Here is a 16182-nt window from a genome sequence, read left to right as displayed (position 1 = left end):
AGCATCCTGAATGCCATATAATAAAATTAGTCTCATTCTGTTGAAGACAATCACTTTATAATAAGGTATGTCTCTTCCTTGACTTTAGGATTGGGTTACATTCTTTTGATAAGCCCGTGGTAACTTGAATAAGATAAGTAGAATATGCATTTATTACACCTAACCTACAAAGCATCATGGGGCTTCCCAGGTGGCTCAGACGGCAAAGAATCTGCCTGCAATGCTGGAGATGCAGGTTCGATCCCTGAATCAGGAAGATCCCTTGTAGCAGGAACTGACAACTCACTCCAGTATTCTTGCCTGGAGAATTCCATGGACAGAGGAACCTGGTGGGCTACAGTCCATAGGGTTGCAAAGAGTCAGACATGACTGAGCATGCACATACCACCACGACCACAAAACATCTAAGAAAAGTTCTTTCTTCTGTGTCATACAGCTTGGCCCAGCCTACACTAAACAAGCTCAGAACACTTACAGTAGCTTCCACCTGGGCAAAATTCTCTAACACAGAGCCTATTTTATAATATAATGTTGAATGTCTCGCATAACTTATTGGATACTGTACTAAGAGTGAAAAACAGAATGGTTGTATTAATAACCATATTGCTTCTTTACCTTTATGATCACTTGGCTGTCTGGCATCTGAGGCTCAATGCTCAACATTATAGGAGGCTGTTGTACTGCATGTAGCTAACTCAGGAAAATACCTGAACTCAAAAATTGAAATATAGTTTCTAAATGATTTCATATCACTTTTGCACCCATGTAAAGTCAAAAATCTGAAGCCAAATCATAGTAAATCAGGGCTCTGTATTGTTAGGCAAAAAAAATGCTCCTGTGCTTAAACTTTTTAAAGTGTTATTGGTTCTTTCTTCTGTGTCATATAGTAAGAAATATGTATCTTTTCTCAGAACATGGAATGAGAAAAGAAGCAAATTTTGGCGTTATTATAATGACCACTTTTAATGATACCATCCAATTTGTCAAACAGTGCTACTGTATTTATATAGGACCTTGGCAAATTATTTTTTTTACATTTATATTGGGTTTCATTTATCCCCTTCCAGAGGTATTTTTGGAGACATATTTCTAAAAATAAACTATGTAGTTTATTTTTAGTAAGTTTGATTGAAGGTAGCTATTGCCAAATTAGGTTATTACATCAGACTATCAGTATTCAATGGTTAATGATCTTACTTAAATAAAACCTTCATTGACAGAATTCCGTTATGACTAAATAGCATTTACCAAATCTCAGGCATTTTTTTTTTTGTGTGTGTGTGAGAAGAGTCTAACCCCATAGAGGTTGTGAAAATAATAAAATCAACGTTTTTGACTCCCTTAGGTGTTATTTTCATTCATCCTATATGGATGAGTTGTGTGTCTCTAAAGAATCTGGTTCGTATTTAACTCTCTGCCTCCATTAGATTATTTTCAGCCAGTATTAGTTGTCAGTTACTGCTGTAGTAATTATTATAAACTTATTGGCTTAAAACAACAATAATTTATTATCTTATAATTTTGGAGGTAGAAAGTCTGCAGTCTTATTCCCTGGGCTAAAATCAAGGTGTCAGCAGGGCCACGTTCCCTCTTGAAATCTCTAGGAGGGAATCCCTTTATTTACCTTTTCTAGCTCCTAGGAAGCACCTGTAGTCCCTGGCTACAGGCCCCTTTCTCCATCTTCCAAGACAGCAACAAAGCATATTTGATCTCTCTGACTCTGATCATCTTCCATCTTTTAAGGACCCCTGTGATGAGAGTGCTCCCACCAAATCATCCAGGATAATACCCCATTTAAAAAATCTTTAACTTAATCACACCTGTAAAACTCTTTTGTCAGTTAAGATAAATCCATGGGTTAGAATATGGACATCTTTGGGGGCCATTATTCTTCCAAAGATATAAACCTAACAATACATTCTCTGCCATGAAAACATTTGGCCCTGCCTGCTTAATTATTTCTAGTTCTAGGGTTTAGGCTATTAGACAGAACTGTGAACATAAGACAGAGGAAAACAAATCCTGATAACTAGAAGCTGCTTCTCTGTAAAAGCAGAGAACATTTTTCAAGTAAATAAACTATTCACGAAGTCATTAAACATCTCACTATATAGAAAGCAACGCTTGACACATTATTGAAGACTAATAAGTGCTTAATTACCATTGTGACTTTGATTAACCTTGTCAATGTTGGACAGCTCAAAATGAGGCAGGAAATGAATAGTGTGTTTAAAGACATGGGACAGAGGGAGGAAGGAAGTTCTTTTTTCTGAAATTTACATGCTAGACACATGTCTCTGTGTAGAAGTAATCCACTTCCAAATTGGAATTAAATTTTTTTTGTATTCATTTTACTCGACTTGGAAAATATACAAATCCCATTTCCATTACAATTGGGCATTTAGTAAGTGATGTGGCCTCTAGGACAGTTTCCTAGAGCAGATTTGCATTTCAGGATTTCTAAAGTGTGTCTGTCTACACACGTTCTGTGTCTTCCAGTGTCATTCTTAGATAGCATAGTGAGGCTAGTGCACTGGCTGGACTGGACATCTGTGATTGCCAGATCAAGGAAATATTTTAAGTTTCTTAAAAGTAGGGATCAGAAAAGGAATCACTTTACTTGTTTGTTAGCTTCCTTGGACTGTTAAAGACAACTTTTTAAAACGTTAAGAAAAAGTGAAAACAGTGCTTAAATTCAGTCTAACATTTGTGCCAATACCGACTGTTCCATATCCCCTTCTCCCTCCAGTAATGGGTGGTTTATTCAGTCTCTTCCTGAGATGGTGGTTTAAAAAAAAAAAAGTAGGGATCAGGTCATCCACCTATTTTATAGCTCTTGGCAGATCAGACATACAGTCAGTACACACTTAAATGATAGTTGAATAGAATGTATAAAATTCTCATTTTCAGTAATAGGTCCTAGCTGCAAATTGGCAACTGAGGTATCTTCAAAAATAAAGACCTACGAGGTGATAATTTTGACTTGATTCTGAGTACATGGCATACATGATTAATTGTGTCCAGATGGACAAAGTATAATACATTATTCTCCTTTTGGCTTCATTGGGAGCAGTCTAACGATTCCTCAGACTTCTTGCAGGAAAGATGAACAGCCCCATCCCGGACCGCTGTCATCTGCTATCCAGCTCTGCTGATGACAGTCCTATTCCTTGTCCTCTACTGATGCCACTTTGCAGCCTGTAGAGCCTCCTCCTTCCTCTGCACAGGGTCCACCCCTCACGTTGAACGCTTCTGCAAAGGCCTCATTCTAAAGGGCAGGGAGAGAGAAGGAGTGGGCAGAGCTGGATGGGAGGGGGAGTGGGAAGTAAATGGTAGTGCAAATTATAAAAGAGGGGCTGCCAGGGAAGGCGGCAGGCACCCTGAAGCTAGATGTGGGAAGTCCGAGCAGGCCGGCAAGCAGACCAGGAGAATCCTGGAGAACTTTCTTTGGTCAGCTGGTCTCACCCTGTAGAATCTCTCATCTAAATACAACCAATCATATTTTAAAATGTTTCAATCATACCTCCAGGGTGTCTGAGTTAGACGTGAATGTTCAACATTTTCAGGGTTTTCTGCTATGAAAATAATCATAAATTCCTTTTTCAATGTCAGTTTTTGAAAAATTCCCTCGTTTTTCTAAGTCTAAATCCTCCTCCTCCTCTTACCCCTATTTGTTATAGAAAAATGTTCCTATTTAGTGCTAAGTTTCCTACTTTTGGTTCCTTTGTGGTTTTTCCCTTGAAATTGGCTTTGGTGGAAGTTGCTTCTATTTCCTCTTGAGATTCTTATGTTTTTTCTCTTTATTTACTGTGTGTGTTAGATGCTCCACTGTTTCCAACTCTTTGCGACTCTATGGACTGTAGCCCACCAGGCTCCTCTGTCCATAGGATTCTACAGGCAAGGATACTGGAGTGGGTAGCCATTTCCTTCTCCAGGGGATCTTCCTGACCTAGGGATCTTTGTTTACTACGTCATGTTTTCTTTCTCATCATAACTATTTCCTTGATTATTTGGGATTATTTGTTATTGTGTTTGGTGTTTGCTTTTTTTTTGGTCTTTCTTGTCTTTTAGCAAGTCCCATTCAAGTTTCTCCTGAAACAAGTGCTTTGAAGCAGAAAACCCCTCCTGGCTTCCCTCATGGCTTCTCTAGTGTCTCAGCCCCACTGGCACCAGGAGAATAGCCCTGCCAGGTTCCCCTGCCCTGGGCACGTCCTGCTTCCATGAGCCTTGTCAGTTGTTACTGCTGTCATTGGCGTCCGATGCCACTGACTCCTTGTTCCCTTTGGAGACCAGTGAAGATGGGCACCATGTGCAGGAGCTTCTGCCCAGGAAGGAGGAGGAAAGGATTTATTCCCTCACCAGTGAAGAGGTTCCCTGAGGACTCTGTTGGACACAGGGCTCACATGTCAGGTCAGAAAGAAAAGGGAATTGAAGAGCTGGGACCTGCTTTTGCCCAGAGTCTAGGGTGGAAGATGGTCACAGAGTCCAGGAATTGGCCCTGTCAGGTCCAAGGGCTCATTTGCTGGTCTGACAGTTGACTGGACTTGTCATCATTGTATGGTTTCCCAGGTGTCTCAGTGGTTAAAATCCATCTGCCAATGCAGGAAACAGGTTTGATCCCTCGGTCAGGAAGATCTTCTGGAGGAGGGCATGACAACCCAATCCAGTATTCTTGCCTAGAGAAAGAATTCCATGGCCAGAGGAGCCTGGTGGGCTACAGTCCATAGTGTTGCAAAGAGTCGGACCCGACTGAAGCAACTTGACGTGGCATGGCATGGCATCATTGTGCAGGAACCTTCTAGTCATGCCAGGTTTGGGTCACATTGTCAAGAAGACCTTCATTGCCAAATGGAATTGGTTACTTGGCAGAGTGCTATGTCTTGGGAGCAGAAAAGTGAATCAAGTGGGTTTCCAGCCCTCAAGAATCTCCCAGTTTAATTGGAGGAGGCAGAAAATTCTCCAACCAGTACTTACCAACTGCCTGCTGTGTGCCTGCTCTGTTCCAGTGCTAGTACTAAGTTGGGGCCGAGCTCAATGAGGTTTTTTTCTCTTGGAGTTTACAGTCTTTGGGCAAATACAAGTAGCCTGAGAACTGAAGGATAAGCAAGAGTTTGTCAGTCAAGAGCACTGGGAAGGGAGAAAGAGAACACACTGTAATGAATGCTATCTTAGAGGGTTAGTTGGAGTCTAGGGGAGCCTGCAGTTTGGGTGACCAGGTGGCAACATATTTAAGAATTCACTGTTTACCAGTTAGAACACTTTCCTGTGAGAGACTGTTCTCTATCAAGGCAACTAATCTTCCTTTTCTGTTTGGACAGGTGATATGCTTGATCTTTTGAAATGGAGAACCCACCCAGACAAGATCACAGGCTGTCTCTCTAAATTAAAAGAAATTGATGGCTCCGAGATAGTAAAGGTAAATGCATCCTGTTATCCTTCTCTTAGAAATTTGTGGGATAAAGAATACTTAGAGGGGAAAGACAGAGGATATTTTATTTATGCTTTTACTTCTTTATCTAACAGTTTCTGCAAGATACACTGGATACCTTATTTGGAATTTTAGATGAAAATTCCCAAAAATATGGGTCTAAAGTGTTTGATTCATTGGTGAGTTTAAATTAACTTTATACCTTAATTTTGTCTTTAAATCTTGACTTTGATAAGACTGGTTTAGGAATGTGCACTTAATAGAATGAGCTCACTTGAAAGGAAACCTTCCCAAATCAAAAACAAACAAACAAACAAAAGAAACCTTCCCACTCCCCCTGCCAAAAAAGTCTTGGTTTGCATTCAGTTTTGTAAAACTCTGTTTTGTTTTGTTTTAGGTTCACATAATCAATTTGCTGCAAGATAGCAAATTTCATCATTTTAAACCTGTAATGGACACTTACATTGAGAGTCATTTTGCTGGGGCACTTGCATACAGGTAAGGTCCTTTATCTTATAATTGGTTTAGAAACAGTTCCTTTTGAACTTTTTAAAGCAGAACCAGCTATATAGGAAAATTTAAAAGAGAATGTAGGAAGAAATGAAGCACAGCTACTCAAGTGTCTCTTGAGACAGTATCTTCCTTTTTCACACATCTTTTTGATGGCTGAAACTTATTTTGATTTTAAAAGGTTGGGTAAGGGGGAGAACTTCCTGAGTTCTAGTCCTGAAACCTAAAATATAATGTTTTCTTTTTGCCTCTGTTTCACTTGATCTTCTGTAGTCTAAAATACCTGGTTATTTCATTTTGACAGTCAAGAGCCCCATTTAATCATCACACTCCTTGGTAATTCTAGATGTCTTTAAGAAAGAAATATAATGGGAAAACAGCCTTTGCCATCATACCATTTTAAAGTCCTTTGTTCATTCATTTGTTAATATTTATTGAGTGCCTCCTGCATGCTGGACACTAAGCTTTGTGCTGATTGTATGAAGAGCTGGCCCATGAATGCAAGGGGTTCAGTTATTAGACTCTATCCTCTGTTACCAGCTGCCATTTTAACCGCTGCTCCTTTCTTATCCACTCAGTTAAGATAAGCAAGACTAAAAGTGAATGAATAATGACATGCTGTAGCTGGTACCTGCCTACATGTAGCCTAGAAGATAACAACTCCTCTCTTTCTGTCCTATGGGTGACATCTTCCTGGTCATGGGCCTGCTTAAATACAGCCCTGAAATGTACCCCAAAGTTCCATCTCCCCATTCCACTGCTGTCATTGCTATTCTGCCAGTTTTTTTCAGTTTATAATTGTTTTTTTTAAATTAGGGGATAATTGCTTTTCAATGTTGTATTAGTTTCTGCTGTACAAAGTGAATCAGCTGTAGGTATACATAAATCCTCTCCCTAGCCTCCCACCACCACTCCCCATCCCACCCCAGGTCATCACAGAGCACCGAGCTGAGCTCCCTATGTTATACAGCAGCTGCCAATGCTTTTATCTTATACACTAAATACCTATGGGCATGTGCACGCAGTCGTCTATTCCCAGAAGTGCGTTAAAGGGGCATGGAATCAGGGCTTTGCCCTTTTCCCCCATCTGTGTGCTGTATAAAAGATAGTAGGTAACCAGGTAAGCATTTCATCCAGTTCCTTTGGTTGTTTGCTTCCATAGCCTGGTAAGATTTACACCTCTGATGTTTAAGTGAATGGAGTCATTTTTGCAAGACTTGACCTTTTACCGACATGAGTTTTTCAGAGGGTGAAATGTTTGAGCAAGGATAGTTTTGCCCTTGACCTAACAGTTTGGGCTCTGGTGTGAGGGGTCACTGTTCCAAGTGATACTGTCTCTGGAAACTGGAAAACAGTGGTGTAATGTCTAAACTTCAGATTAGCCAGGAATGCAGCTAATCAGTTCTAATAAGACAAATAAGGCCCATGGAATCTTCTTGGGCCAGAATCATGACCACTCATCCTCAAAAGTAGTGTTCCCATCAGCATATACTGACTGGAACAACCATGAATTCTCCTCGGACAGAGAAAATTTTTAAAAATTGCTGTTTTCTAGACACCAAGAACTGGCCAGTGTTAAAGGTCATGTGACTGCAATCTTGAGAATTTGAGGTGTGGAGGTTAATTCCATTTTTATTTCTTAAAACAATAAAACTTCTAGAAATTACTTGGAAAAAATAAAACTTGGCTTTTCTGGAAATTACTAGGCCATGCTCTGATGGTAAGTCTCATTCTTCCCATAGGTCAGAGAATTGGCTTGTTAAGTCCATGGGGTGTGATTTGAAATGAGGAGGTGGTATCTTCATCCTTCCCCACACCTTCTTTTGCCTCCAGCTAAATATTTTATCCAAATTAGGATTTCACTGGGGAGGAAATCCTAATTAGCAGTTGTCCGAGATTGACCATGGCAGTCAGATTCAGACACTCCCCTGGCCTTTCTTCTGATATTTGTGTTCACCCGTTGGAAGTACGGCCAGAAGTAGCAGGGCTCGTGGAATATGTCCAGATTAAAAGGAATCTCACTGGGAGGAAATGTTGTTTCTCTCTTCAGCTTCAAAAAAGGGGTAATGATGGTGATATGCAGACTTTGTAAAATTATCATAACAGTTTGACAGAAACGTGAGAACTGATGGAAAATGATGCCTCCTTGTGATAAAAATAAGCATTTGATTTGTTGGCTTCTAATTGAGAATGAGACCAACTGTACCTTCTGCACATTTCCCCTGTATTTTAGAGATCTCATCAAAGTACTCAAGTGGTATGTGGACCGGATCACAGAAGCGGAGAGACAAGAGCACATCCAGGAGGTGTTGAAGGTAATGACACGCTGTGGATAGCACATCGTAGCCCAGCAGTGCTGCTGCGTGGTGATGCCTAAGCAAATTGGTTTCCTCAACACAGGCAGTAATCGCTGATGATGTATCACTGACATTCCAATTCAGTGATCTTAATCAGTTTGTGGCTGCTCCAGAGATGATGAGATTTGAAAAGAACTTTGCCAGACTCACTGGAACCTCCCTAGCATTAAATCTTTAGTCCTCCAGGCTCTGAACACTTGAAATCTAGAAGGAAGGGTGGAGAAGACAAGACTGCAGATGAGCAGTTAAGCTTAGAAGTTCCCTGTTCTTGCTTCTACCAGTGACAGAGACCATCTGAGAACCATTTGTCTTACATTTTAAGGGCTTCCCTGGTAGGTCTGCTGGTAAAGAATCCATCTGCAATGGAGGCGACCCCAGTTCAATTCCTGGGTTGGGAAGATCCTCTGAAGAAGGGATAGGTTACCCACTCCAGTATTCTTGGTCTTCCCTGGTGGCTCAGACGGCAAAGAATCCACCTGCAATGTGGGAGACCTGGCTTCAATCCCTTGGTTGGGAAGATCCCCTGGAGGAGGGCATGGCAACCTAAACCAGTATTCTTGCCTGGAGGATGACTTAGCAGGAATCATAATGAGGAAACCTGAGATTTTACAGTGTCTCGTGGTTTAACACTGCCCATATCTCTGGGTCCTACAAGCTCTCTATATATGAAGATGTTGATACCTTTCTTGCAACATGTTTGTAAAGGATCTACCAATAGATTCTTTTTTAAATTAATTAATTGATTTTAATTGGAGGGCAATTACTTTGTAATATTGTGATGGTTTTTGCCATACATCATCATGAATCAGCCACAGATATGCATGTGTCCCCCACATCCTGAACCCCTCTCCTACCTCCTTCCCATCTGTCAATAGATTCTTAAGAGGATTGTGCAGTAACAGCCTTGGCAGCCTTTTGATTTCGTAATTGAGTACATAGTATTTGATGTCAGTAGATAAAAGTAAATAGGTGTACATTCTAAAAAACAAGCATTTTACTCATTATAAATTTGTCATTTGGGACTGATTGAAGGTAAAATGCAAGTGGCAAGAGAACCTACCAGCATAGCAGAATTATTTTTGAAAAACAGACCACCATATCTTTGTTAATTATATTAAAAAAAAAAATCATCTGAGGATCAAAAACATTTAACCTCTATAAGAATTACCTCTTTAAGAATTACATAGAATTTAAAAATTATCTATACTTTTCCTCTCATTAGGTGTTAGAGAAAAACAGCTCTTTTGCTATGAGTAAATACTATTCAAAAATCACACTGGGCCTTAGTACTTCAATCAATAATTTAAAAGTCTAATGGTGTACTATAGTTTTGTGTTGTGTCATTGTTAAATAAATACCTTTGATTTTCTTTGAAACTAACATTTTAAAAATTTTGTTTTAAGGCCCAAGAATATATTTTTAAGTATATTGTTCAGTCTCGAAGGCTGTTTTCCCTTGCCACCGGAGGACAGAATGAGGAGGAATTTCGCTGCTGTATTCAGGAACTGCTCATGTCAGTTCGTTTTTTTCTTTCACAAGAAAGCAAAGGATCTGGAGCATTATCTCAATCACAGGTAATTGTCTTTTCATCTCTGCTGAATAGAGGAAAAAATGAGTCCAATTTATTTATTTTTACCTAGCCGCCTAAGTGAATATTTTCTCCATCAGCATTTCATAGCTCCAGGTTATATTTGTAGCTTAACTGACTTGGAATAGCCTTTTAAAAAGTCCTCCAGCTTCTAGTACCAGCAGAGCAAAAGTTGGTAATGTCTTTCTTTGGACTGTTATCGCCCTGAATGGGGAGCCTGTTGGTTTGCATCGGCCTCCATTCCAGTTTCTAGAACTCACGCTGATGATTGGAGACACCCTGTCAATGTCACCTGTGGGGAGGAATTTTTCTCTAGCTAGTCTGCTACTGGAAGGACTGATGCTGAAGCTCCAGTCTTTTGGCCACCTGATGTGAAGAGCTGACTCATTGGAAGAGACCCTGATTTGGGCAAGACTGAGGGCAGGAGGTGGAGAAGGAAATGGCAACCCACTCCAGTGCTCTTGCCTGGAGAATCCCAGGGACGGGGGAGCCTAGTTGGCTGCCGTCTATGGGGTCGCACAGAGTCGGACACGACTGAAGCAACTTAGCAGCAGCAGAGGGCAGGAGGAGAAGGGGGCGACAGAGGATGAGATGGTTGGATGGCATCACTGGCTCAATGGACATGAGTTTGAGCAAACTCCAGAAGATAGTGGAGGACAGAGAAGCCTGATGTGCTGCAGTCCGTGGGGTCACAGAGAGTGTTGTTTTGAGCAACAAAAACAACAATCTGCTGCAGTTGTTTTCCCCAAGCCTTCCTTTTTTTTTTTTTTTTTGGTACACTGTGTGAGCAGTTCCCCAACCAGGGATGGAACCCAATCCCAGGAATGAGACTGGTGAGTCCTAACCACTGGACCGCCAGAGAATTCCCACGTGCTGTATTTTAATCCATGCACTTGAGGCTCATTGTACTGGTCTCGGCTAAACTGCATGTTGTTTTGTTTTCAGTTGGCCCTAATCATCCTGGGAGTTATTTTCTATCACCAGTGCTCAGCGGTTGCTGCCAAAGTATATTACCAGGAGTAGCTCTCATGTTTTGTTTAAGAACAGGATCTATCTACTTTTCAAATAGTGTGCTGAGAGGTCATTGTGCTGAGAGATCATTCTGAATATCTTTCTCTACACTTTCTTAATACTTCTTGTACCTGTTTAATTTTAATAACTTGATTTAAAAACCTGTCAGATGGAGAAGCAACTTCCTTATTACTCTCCCCTGGAGACTTGAGACTTACAATCACTGTGAATTTGGATACAAAACGGGATATTGGGAGATTAGATCCCTAGGAGTATTGTTGTAACTTGGTGTCTTTTGCCATTTGGAAGGCATTATATATAAAGGCAAAACACTAGAAATGTACAAGCCCTCTCCAATAACAATGCCGCGTTTTTCTGACTATTTGGGAGCTGTTCTTATTACTTTCTTCTTTGCAGAGGTGGACTTACCTTCCATCTGGGTAAGGATGTTGTTGTTTAGTCACTAAATCATGTCCGACTCTTCTGCGACCCCACAGACTATAGCCTACCAGGCTGCTCTGTCCATGGGATTTTCCAGGCAAAAATACTGGAGTGGGTTACCATTTCCTTCTCCAGGGGATCTTCTCAACTCAGGGATCAAACCTGCATCTCCTGAATTACAGGTGGATTCTTTTACCACTGACCCACCGGGGAAGCCCCTGGATAAGGATACAGGCTCTTTTAATATTATTTTGGCTTCTCTTGTCAATGGTACGATCACTGAACTTTAGGAGAGTTGCCAGAGATCTCAATGTCAAGTTGCCAACTAATCAAACCTTACTTATCAGCTGGTGATATTTGAAAAGGATATTCTAACAGGCTAACCATATTTTCCTTTAGATCAAAATTCTCAGAAGTTCACTACTTTTATAAAAACTGTTGAAAATTTCAGTTTTCATTTTGAGATTTTTCTTTAAAAAAAAAAAGAAAAACCTCTATCAAGGATACAACGTACCTAATTCACAACTGAAAAATATTCTCCTACTCTCAAGAGTAACCTTAAGTCATGGTTTCTCAAATGAGAATGTCTTGCTATGGACTCCTGAGATTTTTTTTCTTCTTTAGAGAAACGTTCTTTTACCTTCGTTACGTTACACTGAATCCTAGCCGTCTCTCTGAGAGATTTGGGCTCTGAGGTACAGCCATGATATAGAGCAGCTTCCTTTTCTATATTTAACCTCCAACTGCTCTTGATTCTCTAAATTCTACCCCTCCATCAGGATAGTGAAGCAATTGGGACTTCCCTGGACGTGAAATGGTTAAGAATTCACCTTCTAATGCAGGGGGTGTGGGCTGTATCCCTGGTTGGGGAAGTAAGATCCCAAAAGCCTTGGGGCATGGCCAAAGAAAAATTAAAATATATTTTTTTAAATAGTGAAACTTTCGCACCTTCAAAGAATCATATTTGATTCTTGTTTTTTGACTGTTAGCTTTTTATCAGGAGATAATATATAAAATGTGTACATAGTTTTTTAGTTTGATGCTAAGAGAAAATTTATATAAAGAAGTGGTTAGTTTTCTTCATTAAGCAAAGAGGAATTCTCCTTCCTCCCTCTATATTTTGGGAGGAAGGAGAATTTTAAACACTTCTTCCCATTCTAAGTTCCCCTTTGACCCCACACTTTCATAGCTGTCTCTTCTAAGATGGAAGGTGTCACTAATCTGATTGATCCAGTATGTTAGGTTACTGTCACTGCACAACAAATGACCATGATGGTGTTAGATGACACTCATTTATCAGGTCAGATTCTGTAGATCAAAAGACGTGGTCGGATTTTTGGCTTAGGGTCTCCTGAGAGTAGCCAAAAGCAGGGGATTGGCTTTGACGGCTTATCTGGAGGCTCTCGGGAGGAATTCACCTTCTAGATCTTTCAGACTTTGGACAGAAATCAGTTTCCTTATGGGTGAGAGTCCCATTTCCTTGCTGGCTGTCAACCAGAGGTGGGGAAGGAGCTGGGTGCTCTTAGCTCCTGGAGACCACTCACATTCCTTGGTGTATGGCCCCTCTGATCCTCAAAGCCAGGCACAGTTTATCAAATCTTTCTCGTGCTTCAGATCTCTGAGTTCCCCCACGTGTCAGAGAACACTTCTGCGTGGGAACAGCATCAGGGGACAAATTTCTTGGAGATCATCTTAGAACTCTGCCTACTGTGTCCAGAGCCAAGGATAGCCATTGGTCCGGATTCTTGCCTTAAACACAAAAATCCCAGTTTCCTTGCTCCATTTTGGATTTTTTCCATGTGAGTTACAACTCAGCAAATTCTGTCTCCTGGAGGCAGAATAGGCCATCCCAGCAATCCTTCCAGTTGGATCAGTAGACAGCTGCTCTGTAGAGCTGATACTGCTGCTGCTGCTAAGTCGCTTCACTGCTAGGAGGTTCATTTGGTCATCCTGGCCTAAGCCCAGCCTGCTAATAATTCTGTCCTTGGGAGCAGGACAGAAGGCTAACTCAGCTGTCTATAGTCCATTCCAAGGACAGCTCTCTACCCTGGGAACCCCAAGAAAAGAAGAATGGTGGAAGGCATTGAGCCCTGAGACCCTGCCCCAAATTCCTATTAATTATCTTTTCTCTTTTTGTCTTGGATACCAGGAAGATCAAAACAATATCGTGTTTTTATTTGCAGTAAAAATCTTTAGCTTAGATACCTGTGCAAATATCTTTCTGCCCTCATCACAAGGTCCTTTTTTATTTATCCTTTTTAATAATTGCATCTTACACTTCAGGTACAAATATCTTTTTGAAATAAAGAGGTATAAATAAAGAATTGATGCATACATTAAGGGATTTATGAGGAACATCAAGTTAGGTGACTTTTTAGTGATCAGAAAGCTGGCCTCATTTAATTTTTTTAAACTTCATCTTATGACTCAGTTCTTTGCAGAGTAAAATGAAGGTTATATAAATATAGTCTTTACCAAAAAATATCAGGTTATTAATTTTAAAAGCATTCAAGTAGATCTATAATTTTTAAAGGTCAAAGGGAGAACATAGCTGTTGACCCTAGCACCTTGAGCATTCTGATGGTTCTGACATCAGAAACAGGTCTCGGCTCTTCAACATATTTCTGCTGCTGTTATATAGGTAGATACCAAAGTCCACAAATTTGAATTTGATTCTGTGCTTGAATCATCAGCATATGTAGACTTGACCCACTTTCTGCTGGTGTCAGATCTCATTGGTAAATCCGACAGCCATTGAATCTCAGCATATTAGAAACATGTGCCTCTTCCTCCACCAGGTGGTTGATCAATTTTTCTTTCCACTGCCCTCCTTTTGTGGAATTTCAAAAGGCTGAGTTTGTTTTGATGTACAGTCTTAGCCCAGTTTTTAAAGTATGCCCTTCAGGGTTTGAAGTTAGCATCTATTTTTTTTTTTCTTTAAAAAAATAATGATCAGGTTTCTTCATTTATGTAAACAATATTGTTCTTAATACACACAGTTTTGGATTTTCATTAGATCTTGAAGTAACCCGAGGGATTATTCCAATGATCTTGTCATTTTACAAGTGATGAAGCTGAAACCTAGGGGATTAAAATGACTTGCCCAAGGTCACAGAATTGATTAGAAGTCAAGCTAGTCCTACATATAATCTAGGTCTTCTGATGCTTTCTGATGTCCTATGTTTTTTCTTTAATCATAAATTGAATGTTTTAGGGAATTAATGTGTTTGGCTTCTTAAAGGTAAATGAGATTTAAATGAGCACTTCAGAAACCTTCTCCAAAAAGAATGAAACATAAATAATTACAATCCAGGTCTTGGCTGAGTATTCCTTCCATTTGATCATGCTGCCTTCTGCTGAATCTGTGGGGGTTTTGTCCATCACTTTGCTAATGTCAGTTGTTTTACAGGATTTCCCAGTTTTTACTATGTTGTACCTTTGCATGTTTTGAAAAATTGCTCTGTTTTGGTATACCTTTTTCCCCTAAATTTTGCCCTTTTATTAGTCTTTTTAGATTTAGGTAGAAGAAGCATTTGACACTCTATTTCCTACCATTTAAAAATATTTGTCACAGTCTTAAACTCACTGACATTTTTATAGCTGATTTTTCAGGCATATCTGGGAATTGACTTAAATTTCTTCTTTTAAAGGCTGTGTTTCTGAGCTCCTTCCCAGCTGTGTATTCGGAGCTGTTGAAGCTCTTTGACGTCCGGGAGGTGGCCAACTTGGTCCAGGACACCCTGGGCAGTCTGCCGACCATCGTGCATGTGGATGACGCCCTGCAGGCCGTTAAACTGCAGTGCATTGGCAAGACTGTGGAAAGCCAGCTCTATACCAACCCAGGTAAGGTGTCGGGTCTCTCAGATGAAACAGTGTCTCTAGAAAGCCATTACTTACATTTTCTAGTCATAGGTCAGCAGAAGCAATTTAAAAAGGAAACTAAAGACTTCTTTCTCAGAAGCATTGTGTATTTGGATGGGAGAGTAAGTTTATCAAATAGTCAGACACAAAAGTATGGCTCTTAAAACTTTATTTCTGGAAAGAATGAAAATCCTAATAATTAAATTGTTAATTCAGATCACAACAAGTTTTAGTGTAGGGCATGCTTTTTTCCTTGCTGTAGATTTTGTTTTCTTTTAACGTTCAACAAAATTGAAAATTTTTCTTTTCAGAGATGCTTACAGGAACCTGCTATAATCCTTGTTTGTTTATCTCATTTGTCCTTAAAAGTTTTCCATCAATTTGTTCTGAAAGTGGGCGAAAGTTTCAGTGTGTTGTCATTTTTTATATATTTTATCCTAATAGCAAGTGACTACTTGCTAAGTTGATTTTGTCATAATCTTTTTTTGGTTTAGTCGCTAAGTCATGTCTGACTCTTGCAACCCCATGGATGGTAGCCCACCAGGCTCCTCTGTCCATGGAATTTTCCAGGCAAGAATACTGGAGTGGGTTGCCATTTCTTTCTCCAGGGGATCTTCCCAACCCAGGAATCAAACCCAGGTCTCCTGCATTGCAGGCAGATTCTTTACCGACTGAGCTATGAGGGAAGCACATTTTGTTTTCCTCTAGTTTTTTTTTTTTTTTTTAATAATAAAATGCTAGTCTCATTTTAAATTTTATTTTTAAAAGTTTCTATCATTATCACTGAATCAAAAACTTTAAAAAATTATATTTTGAGAAATCTCTTTTCACATGAATACATATATGTGTGTGTTGTATTTTTGAAATAGGACTAAATATAGTTAAGAAACCTTTTTTACATTATTTTATTGTGAAATGCTTTAAACATAGAAACAGACTATACCATAATAAATCTCAACAATGGGAGATATTTACCTTAGATCTTT

General features: G+C 39.8%; 1 protein-coding gene across 5 annotated transcripts in view; it reads left to right on the top strand.

Annotated features, from left to right (window-relative positions):
* DOCK4 (dedicator of cytokinesis 4) overlaps window positions 1-16182 on the top strand; it is a 479600-nt gene that overhangs the window by 319586 nt on the left and 143832 nt on the right. For all 5 annotated transcript variants that reach the window (XR_015162547.1, XM_086396606.1, XM_086396604.1 and 2 more), the window contains exons 18-23: window positions 5319-5416; window positions 5524-5607; window positions 5826-5926; window positions 8172-8253; window positions 9699-9869; window positions 14986-15178. Coding sequence is in view for 4 of the 5 variants with exons in the window: in XM_086396606.1 (XP_086252732.1) it covers window positions 5319-5416; window positions 5524-5607; window positions 5826-5926; window positions 8172-8253; window positions 9699-9869; window positions 14986-15178 (729 nt within the window). In the remaining variant the exon portion in view is untranslated. The remainder of the gene's footprint in view (window positions 1-5318; window positions 5417-5523; window positions 5608-5825; window positions 5927-8171; window positions 8254-9698; window positions 9870-14985; window positions 15179-16182) is intronic.

Source organism: Bos grunniens, chromosome 4 (assembly GCF_055505025.1).
Source record: "Bos grunniens cultivar Pamir isolate PY7600 chromosome 4, Bosgru_T2T1.0, whole genome shotgun sequence".
Classification (NCBI taxonomy): Eukaryota; Metazoa; Chordata; class Mammalia; order Artiodactyla; family Bovidae; genus Bos; species Bos grunniens.
Note: the sequence above shows the minus strand (reverse complement) of the source record. Positions and strands in the feature narration are given on the sequence as shown.